Source organism: Atta colombica, unplaced genomic scaffold (assembly GCF_001594045.1).
Source record: "Atta colombica isolate Treedump-2 unplaced genomic scaffold, Acol1.0 scaffold198, whole genome shotgun sequence".
In the NCBI taxonomy this organism is placed as follows: Eukaryota; Metazoa; Arthropoda; class Insecta; order Hymenoptera; family Formicidae; genus Atta; species Atta colombica.
The window spans coordinates 5,119,104-5,128,905 of record NW_017259291.1 but is presented as its reverse complement, the minus strand read 5'-3'; the positions used below and the strand labels follow the sequence as shown (position 1 = coordinate 5,128,905).

The following is a 9,802-nucleotide window of genomic DNA, read 5'->3' as shown; positions in this document are numbered from 1 at the left end:
CACACACACACACACACACACACACACACACACACACACACACACACACACACACACACACAAAAGTACGAGCTCATGAACATGTGCTCGCTTTCGGCGCGCCGAGAACACATGGACAGGATGTACAGCGTGTGTGTGTGTGTGTGTGTGTGTGTGTGTGTGTGCGTGCGTGCGTGCGTGCGTGCGTGCGTGCGTGCGTGCGTGCGTGCGTGCGTGCGTGTGTGTGTGCATGTGTGCGTGCGTGGCTAAGTTTCGTCCGCAACCGTCTAATATTGTGTGATTGAGTCAGGAGCCTCAGGAGCCTTTATCGAGCAATCATAAAATAAGAATTGTAGTGTTTTGCAACAATGGTAAATAATTGAGTTGTATTTATATTATTACATGTCACAAGATTTAATTAATCGCTGATTAATTGATGAAGCAACATTTCTTTTAGATTTTAATTTTGAGAATCGAAATTAATAGACATGTATGTATGTTTTTTAGATTAAAGATAGAAAACATGATGATGCGATATATCCCACATAACTAAAGGACTCCAAGAAAGCAATTTTACAGATGTATGGTCTATTTAGGCTACAAGTGTATTATGGTCTTGTAAACTGTTCGCAGAATCGTCAAAAAATATTACATAAAGATGGATGAATACTTATCAAAATCAAGACAAATATTATAATACTATTAATTGATTTTTCTTTGATTATTATTCTTTCATACATTTTCAGGAAATACAATAAGAAATTTGTGGAAGTCACCTACAGCTTACTGAAGAATCAAGCAAATTCCAATTAGTTCTGATGACGACTTTCTGGAATCAGTCTATCATCAGTGTTTTAAAATGTTCTAATGTTTAAATATTTATTTGCAGATAATATCAAAGATACCGACGAAAATTCTTCAATATTCTGTTACTTTAATAATCCGGCATATTATAATTTACGAAATAATATTATGTCATACTGTTTGATATAATATATGCAGTAGCGTAGTAGTTTAATTTAAATTATAAAAATGCATATACATCAAGAATTATTCATTATTTGTTATTTTAGTAAAACAGATCGATTACAGCAGAATTACAATAACGGTGCAAAAACAATGACGAAGGTACACAATAAGAATGGAGATTGTATTCAATAAAAGAATGTAATAAAAATATGATTCTTAGCAGTGTTAGAATAAATTTATATTGTGCATAATAATTCGCATTTATTAAACAATAATATATCGCATAATAATCAGCAAAAGATTCATACATATTCCTTCATTCATACATTCATTTATAGAATTTATTACACTTTACATAGCCAAGAAGGGAACTTGGTTTACATAAATTTCTTATCCACACTCATCCTTCCACACTGCTAGTACCTAATTCTAAAAATAAATAAAAGATTTTCTTAATATTCTTATTTTCATTTCTTTGAATATCGTAATATATGTTCTTCTATCTTATAATATTTATTACCTATATATCACAACCTGACCATTGCATATATACTATATTATACAATATATTACATATACAGTACAATAGTACGAGTCCTAGCTACAACTATACATAGATATGTCGCAGTACAATATATATCCCTAATATTGTGTCACAGCCTTTCTAATCGTGTCTCACGCATTTCTAGACATTCATACATTTATATTTATTTTTCATTATCATTTCTTTCCGTCTATTTTTATGCATCTTATTATATTATTATTATAATTATTATATATTATATATTTATTATATCATATTTGAAGTATTTATTCAATCAATTTATTCAGACTTTAATGTAAAGTAAAATGTAATGTAAGTCTACCAATGTTTCTTTGTTTCGAATGTCGCGGGAAAGCAGGTCATCCTCCCACTCGATAAAACACCTTCCTACCTTAACTAAAGATTTTGATATCGAACATCTGATATCCTACCTGTCAAGAGCCCCGAGAAACGTAATACGTAGTCGTGGATGCATTTTGACGACGATCGAGGGCGATTTGTTAGCGTCTATATTTATTATTTGTACACGAAGCGACTTGTTTCTTTGAACAGATTCACGTTGCTCCGATAATAAGCGATCGCTCCAATTAATCGTTACTGACAATCCACGTCGTCGGCATCGCATGACATTCGTCGCCGGACTCGTCATCATCCAAAAATACCGGTACGACGGCAGAACGATCTAGAGGGAAGATCGGCTGATTCTAACAGTGCGATATCATTGAGATCAATTCGACGGAACGATGGACAAGACGAAGCTGGTGAGCAACCTGGAGCTACCGCCGCTGCGCAGCCTGGACGACTTCCTGCTGGAGTCCGCACGTTTTCAGCTACCGAATCTCAAGGACCTAGAGAAGTGGGGCAACCGAGTGGTCAACAATCTCCTGTACTATCAGACTAATTATTTGTTTACATCCATCGTTATTTTCCTTATTGTCGGGTGAGTGATTTTCGACTGTATATTGATGTCCATTTCTATGTAGATTAACTTGGGCTCGATTTAATTACTTTTTATGTTTTTCTAGTTTCAAGAATTATAAAAAAAATTAAATCAAGATTATAGTTAATCTATAGAGGTTGAAATGGACCTGAGTGTTATTTTGAGTTAACATATAATGGTTCTTGAACTTTCTTGATTACAAATTCCTGAGAAAGATTTTGAGGCTTCTGATTTTTGCCACGTTCTAAATACATATATGAAAGTTGTTTTGAAGTCTTGAATGAGATAATTTGAACTTAAGCTGAATTTAATATTGTCAACTTTTCGAAAATTCTTGTACAAATGCTTTATACTGTACTTTTTATGTATTGTTTCATACTTGTTGATTTATTTATGATAAATTCTTATAGATTGATCCATCCTGTTAAAATGCTAGTTGGTATGCTAGCAATGATGGCAATCTTGGGTACGTTCGCTTATGTATCCATGGAAGGAAGCACAATACATAACTTCAAAAGGCAATATCCTGTTGTTGGAATATTCTTTATAATATTCGCTGGATGTTTCATAACGTATACTCTAGGATCTCTTTTAGTTTTCTTTCTAGGCATTCTGTTACCTGTCTGCGGTAAGTGTGACATTTGATATCATTTATTTCATATCATTATTAATTTTGATTTTATTTCTTGAGCAATAAAAATCACATTGATTTTTATTACAATAATAAGTTATATCTCTATTTTTCAGTGACATTTGTACATGCCTCATTGAGATTAAGGAATATCAAAAACAGGATTGCCAATAAAATCGAGGGCATTGGTTTGAAACGTACGCCGATGGGTGTATTTCTAAAACATCTGGGTATGGAAGAAGAATTATTTTCATAAATTTCTATAGCTCTTTATGTTTGAGTTCTTAGGATAGATCGAGTGGAAATGCTTTGCAATCTTATTAACAATCTTACTACACAATACCAATCTGTTTACTATGGAGTGATTTTTAAATCTGCTTCAGATAAGCTAATGGATGCAGTCATATATATACATATATATATATATTTATTTTCAATATTATTATGCCTTCTCTCTCGGATATAGACAATACAAAAAAAAAATTCTGATGCTTCAAAAATAATTTCAAAAATAAAATCAAGACATTGTTATTAGTGAAATTATATTTTCTAAACTAGTCGCTGAATAATACTTAATATGTACGTGTTATGTTTTAAATGCTTATATACTGTTAATATTTAATGAAATCTCTATATATTTGCTGATATCGATGAAAGTAATGAAGTTATTATTTATTAATATTGATAGTATTTAATATTTTTGGACAGCATTTTCTCTAATTAATAATTCTTTTTACTCACTATATATGTATATACATATAATGTATAATATACTCAGAGTATTGTCTTCGAATATATATGTTTACTACTAAAAATATACATTAAGAACATTTTGTAGTGTAGATAAAATATATTGACATTAAACATATTATTGTGTTGATTGAATATAAAATCTGTTTCATGAAAATCTATCGTTATATAATGTACTGAAACATATATACGAATAAAAATGTTTGAATTATCTTTCTTATTTTTTAAAGAAAAAGTAGCATGTGTTATCTCCAGAATTGATATCACACGTTCTTCACAAGTATTTCAAAGGCTGCTTATGTACTAACAATATTATATCATTTCTCTCGACGTTCTATTATGTTATTTATTTTAGTCTTTGTTGAATTTATTTGTTAATGTTGAATTTTGTTAATAACTTAATTTTTTTTTAAGTTTAATTATTAGCTTATATTAATTTCAAGCACATTGTTTATCTATTGTTTACTTATTGCTATTATGTAGAATCTATATGATTTATGAATTATATTGTTATATCTAATATTCTTTTATTCTTTTCTCATTCCACTATACAGAAGATGTGACTGGTATGACTTTACGTGCACAGACAGCACTCATGCAACCGCCTCACTAATATTCCGCTTTGTGCATCAAGTTCAATATCGAATTGACAAAAATTAATGTCAATAACCATTAATGTTTGCTGCCATTGCTGTTTTAATTGGACTACAGTGTTCCACACGACGTTATCGTAGTGAAATAAATCTTGTAACATCTTTAAAACATAAATTTAGCAAATTCCTGTAGCTGGAAACAGACTAGTACTATGTGATTTTTTAGGCAAAACATTATGTAGTTGTTTATAACCAATAACGAATTATAATACCAAATATTTTTTTATCAAAAAATTATTGAACTTACATATTTATAATAATTGTGTTACACTTTCTCTTGTGATTCATAGGATTATTTTAATGGGAATATATTTTTTGAATACCATATACTCAGATAGTGTCCAACCTATAACAAATATACATTTATATATTATATATAATATCAATATTTAAAAATCAAAAATGACTGAAGCTTTATTCATATAACATTTATAAACAAACTATATTTTGAATTAATTTGTATATATATGTATATATTATATAAATAACATATGTAAACCATACGCATATGACAAATTGTTTTCACAAAACTTTGTTATATATTATATTATTTTTATTTTAATTTTTGGTATTTTAATGAATCCTATCATCCTATATTGCAGAATTATTTACCGTTTTAATATCCTATACATACATGATCTGAATAAAATTTCCGGATTATAATACCAATAAAAAAATACAGATTTATAAATAACAAAGTATTATATTTTAGCTTTCAAAGTAGTTACTCATAACATTAATACACTTTACACATCTATATTTTAACTTTCAAAGTAGTTACTCATAACATTAATACACTTTACACATCTTCGATACAAAGTCTCAAAACTTTTTTTTAAATGCATATTGGAATGCTATTCAGAACACCGTCATATTCTTCTGAATATCTTCAACATCTTAAAAATGTTTACCGAGAAAGTTGCATGACAATGTTCCTGTAGATAAAAGAATTTTTGTTTTTGGTCAAGAAAAGAATTGTTAAAATTACTCACTCATCTTATTAACTTTTTCGAATTTCATACTGTTTTCAAAAATGCCATAAAAAATAAACTTTTTTAAGATGTCAGGAATGTTCAGAAGAATATAACAAGTGTTCTAAACAGCAACTATGGACTTTGTTTTGAAGCGTATTAATGTTAGACACTATTTTGAAAGAAAACAACTTTTTGTTATCTGAGATCTTTGTTCTTTTTATTGTTGAATACGGGAACTTTATTCTCAGACCACGTATATATAATACATGTTTTGTTATATGTATGTGAATCAATATATCCCTATCGTTAATATATATATATATATAAAACTAAGATTATTTATTAAAGGGAATATGAAACTAAAAGTTCAAGTAACATTATAATTGTTGACAAGCTTTAAAAAAAATTAGAATTTTATATTAAAAAGTGATGCAGAATATATATAAGACATTAATATGATTGAATTAAATGATATATTTAATATAAGTACACACTTAATAGGAGAAATACTTTCTATCATGTATGTTACAGAATTATGACACTGTATACTAAGAAATAAGTAAAAATACAGATGACATGACGTGTATCTGTAATCAATGCATAATCTTTTATGCAGCATATTCTATTGACAATTATAATTCATATCTTTAAACTATCCTGCTCTACGTCTATCTTAACTATATCGGCAGTTGTAACTTGAATTGATTATCTTAATGAAAAGATGATACATTGATATACCTTGTATTGCGATATACATAAATGTTTTCATTATCTCATTTTTTTCATTTATAACTGTGATATATATTGTATTATGAAATGGAATCTTACTTGTCCTGTATCTTGAATCACATTGATAAAAGTTTCATAAAGAACGCTTTAAATATTTCATTATATCGAGTAATAATGCTATAAAATGACTGCCAAGATATAACAATTTGTATGTGCCATTTCGAAATATTCCAAAAAGGATGTATTGTGATGGTTGTATGCATTATGGACGGCACTTACAAGATTTTCCGGAAATGGTAATAATAAAACTAAAAAGTAATATTATTCGATACTTCGGCAGTAACTACGTATGCAACTTTTTTCTCTTATAAGTTGCGAATCTTAACTCCTAATTTAAGATAAAAAGATTAATGAACGCATTTTTGTATGACATGAACACCGAATGGCAGTGCTTTTATCATTTGCCTTACATGAAAAAATGTATATCTTTAAATGAGAATGTTTCAAGACGTACTTAAATAAATACGAGATATGAATAATTGATTCATTAATTTTAAGGAACAGAGATCAAACTCTAAAGTTTTAACTATACAATTTTTACAAACTTTCGTATAGTAACGTAGAAATAACAGTGACAAAATTTTTAATGAATATCTCAATTATCATAATATAATGAAGAAAATATAATTAAGGAAATGTAATGGAAGCAATTATTACTTATTCGGAAAAAATTACTATATCTTTGATATGAATACTGTGTTCGTTGGAAATAAGATTGTATCTAGCAGACGAGTATTTGCGGATAATGCACCAATATTTGTTTTCGGGAATGGCACCAAAAATGTATGTTCTGTTGATGGAAAACCCATTTCCTCCATTTTAATCAAAAAGTCCTACAAAATGTGCAATTATATTATACTTTTCTTTTGCATACGTATATAATCTTAGAAATGCAATCTTAGAAAGAGATCTGAATACATACTTCTATGGTATCCGTTGCACACATTGATAACGTTTCCTTTGCACCATTAGGCAATCGTAGACAGAGCCGTAGAAAAGGTTCGTCACCTGGATTAAAAAGTTATTTTACAGGTGAAATAAAGAATATATCAAAAATAGTATAAGCCATAGGAGATATCATATACCTGTTTCAGATTTAGTTGTATCTGATTTTAATTTTTCATCCTTTTGCTGCTTAGTCGCACATTCATTCAATTTCCTCTTTTTATTAAAAGCAATATTGCTGCTACTTGGAGCATTCAAATTTGAAATACTCGAACTTGTAATGTTGTCAGATGCTACATTCTCGTTTCCTGTTGTACATAACACAGATATTTAAAAAAAACTAACAATAAGTAAAATAGTATGTTTATTTAGTAAAATAAATAAATACATAATTTTAAAATTAGTTCTCTCAATTTTAAAGATACTAACCAAAATATGTGACTTTTTCTGATAAAAGTCTAGAAGTTTTGCTACTAAGTCCACAATCCTGAAAAAGCGAATATTACAATAAAAAATCAATTATAAAAAGAGAAAAAAAATTATAAAATTTATATACTAACATTCTTTATCTGATCAGCTACAGTATTTCGTTTTGGAGGTGTTGTAGGAAAATTATTCCAATCTTTAGAGTCAGATGAAACATACGTAGCACTTTCTGGAGATGGGTGTGTGCTCAGTACATCATTTAAATCAGAGATCAGGCTATCAACAGTAATGTTATTGTAAGCTTTCATACACTCTCCTGTTCTAGGATCTACAATCGCCAGATAAGGATATGCCATCACATTGTAAAAGTCTATATAACGTTTTCCATCCGAAGTATTAGATAAGACCTAATTGAAAGTAACAAATGTAGTTCAAAATCAGAATATGAACTACACCAAAAAAAATTTACTAAATTTTAAAAAAATATTTGTTTAAATAGTAATATTACTAACATTTACCAATAAATCAAATTAATAATTCTTGTACCAAAATAAATATTAAATTTAGTAAATATTTAGTTAAAACTATTTAAACAAATATTAAAAATTTGGTTTTAATGCATAAAAAGTGGCATGATATTCTAGTACGACATACTTGCCACAAGATAAAGTGATCCTTCACAATTTCTTGGATATGCTCATTGGGCCACACGTCCCTATTAAGAACCTGACAACTAAATTCTTGTGGATTCTGAACATTGACAAGCAGCCAACGATTTAAAGTTTTCGCATGGTCCCGTGCTTCCATGAAGGAACCCAAAAAGAGAATATCACATGGTGGTCGGAACAGATCTTCCAATCGCTTTGATTTCTTCTGAGACAATTGCTTTGCACCGCCAGTTACTCGGCGAGTCATCTCTTCTTCTTGCCGTTCTATATTAATCATCCAATATGTATTATATATTATATATCTAAGAAATATGTTATATGTTTCATGTATTATATAGATATTCTAATTTTTATATTATACGATAATACTTACGGGTTTCCACCGCAAAATCTCTAAATCTATCAAATACATTATTCGACAACTGTGGCAATGAACACATAGGATCTGAGGGTACCAGGATCTCGCGCGTAGGAAGTATCGGAGCCCTCACAGGTGGCTCAGGATTCGCGTTTTCGGTTTCCGGTGGTCTACCACCCTCGAACATCAAACTGATCGCCATCTCCACGTTTCCATCGGCCAACGTCAGGTACTGCCGAGCGGTCGCCTCACTCTCGCCTAAATGGAAGACACAAACTAAACATCCAGCACGTCGTCCGCATCCGTCCGTACCGTGATATCGTTCGTAGCATTTATATTTGCGGCTTCGTTCGCGATTCACTCAAATTTGAAGAAAAAAATGTGTGTTTATAATCGTGACGCTAACTGGTTATGCTCGCATTATTTAACCTGAACGATAATTCTCGCGCTAACTTACAGGCAAAATGTGACTTACCCGTTACCTCGATGAATTTGTCGACCAGTTCGCGATCCATCGTGGTTACCTCGAGTTCAGAAGGATTTTTCTCACCGAACTCAAAAAATCGATCGCACAAGAAAAATACCTCTAAATCTCTGTTCGTCTCTCTTTTTCTCTCCCTCTTTGACACTCTCACTTTCTTGCCCACTCACTACTGCTCACTACTCACTACACCACACTCTGTTCACACACCAAATGACATTTCGAACATCACGATACGCTGCATCACTTCGTAGGGTTGGTAAAAACATGTTTTGATAGTTTAATATATTCTTAATCAATGTTCTTAACACGTTTTTTATAATACTATTTAAAGTATGTTAAAGCATGTTTGAAGCATTAAAAACATGTTTAAAAAGGAACATAGTGTTTTATTCTTAAAAAAAAAAAAGAACATTAGCCTTTGCCGCAATTAACCCTGTTCTATTGTAATTGCTGTGTATTTTCACGCTATCTAATACACGAAATGGCGATTTTCTTTATTGCTATTAATATTATTAATTATAATTCGAAATTATTTTTATAATAGACTTGATATAACTTTTGTGCCTTCGCTGTAATTACTTTCACGATACAAAAAAAGATTTTCATTTTTAGAATTTTCGTGTAATAATAATCCTAATTGCATTTTTACAATGTATATATTTTACAATGTATATATTAATAAAAAACTTACG

At 29.9% G+C, this 9,802-nt stretch overlaps 2 protein-coding genes across 2 annotated transcripts; one reads left to right on the top strand and one right to left on the bottom strand.

Moving 5' to 3' along the window:
• Positions 1-1,917: 1,917 nt before the first annotated feature.
• LOC108686919 (PRA1 family protein 3) lies at positions 1,918-4,674 on the top strand. The gene is made up of 4 exons (XM_018192441.1): positions 1,918-2,432; positions 2,843-3,060; positions 3,180-3,293; positions 4,368-4,674. The coding sequence occupies exons 1-4, from the start codon at positions 2,236-2,238 to the stop codon at positions 4,424-4,426; spliced, it is 588 nt and encodes a 195-aa protein (XP_018047930.1). The 5' UTR covers positions 1,918-2,235; the 3' UTR covers positions 4,427-4,674.
• A 2,229-nt stretch (positions 4,675-6,903) lies between these two features.
• Positions 6,904-9,354, bottom strand: LOC108686960 (UBX domain-containing protein 7). The gene is made up of 8 exons (XM_018192493.1): positions 9,102-9,354; positions 8,642-8,884; positions 8,255-8,532; positions 7,735-8,007; positions 7,604-7,661; positions 7,315-7,482; positions 7,152-7,237; positions 6,904-7,062 (listed from the first exon to the last, which is right to left on the bottom strand). Exons 1-8 carry the CDS (start codon positions 9,139-9,141, stop codon positions 6,904-6,906), a joined length of 1,305 nt encoding a protein of 434 aa, XP_018047982.1. The 5' UTR covers positions 9,142-9,354.
• Positions 9,355-9,802: the final 448 nt, after the last annotated feature.

What these genes read in the sequence shown, in the direction of transcription:
- LOC108686919 (XM_018192441.1), top strand. Translation starts at nt 2,236, where the DNA reads ATGGACAAGACGAAGCTGGTGAGCAACCTGGAGCTACCGCCGCTGCGC. An exon ending in GTTATTTTCCTTATTGTCGG is followed by an intron (nt 2,433 to 2,842) that starts GTGAGTGATTTT and finishes AAATTCTTATAG; the next exon opens with ATTGATCCATCCTGTTAAAA. An exon ending in CATTCTGTTACCTGTCTGCG is followed by an intron (nt 3,061 to 3,179) that starts GTAAGTGTGACA and finishes TCTATTTTTCAG; the next exon opens with TGACATTTGTACATGCCTCA.
- LOC108686960 (XM_018192493.1), bottom strand. Translation starts at nt 9,141, where the DNA reads ATGGATCGCGAACTGGTCGACAAATTCATCGAGGTAACGG. An exon ending in ATCACTTTATCTTGTGGCAA is followed by an intron (nt 8,008 to 8,254) that starts GTATGTCGTACT and finishes ACTTTCAATTAG; the next exon opens with GTCTTATCTAATACTTCGGA. An exon ending in AGAAAAAGTCACATATTTTG is followed by an intron (nt 7,483 to 7,603) that starts GTTAGTATCTTT and finishes TATGTACAACAG; the next exon opens with GAAACGAGAATGTAGCATCT.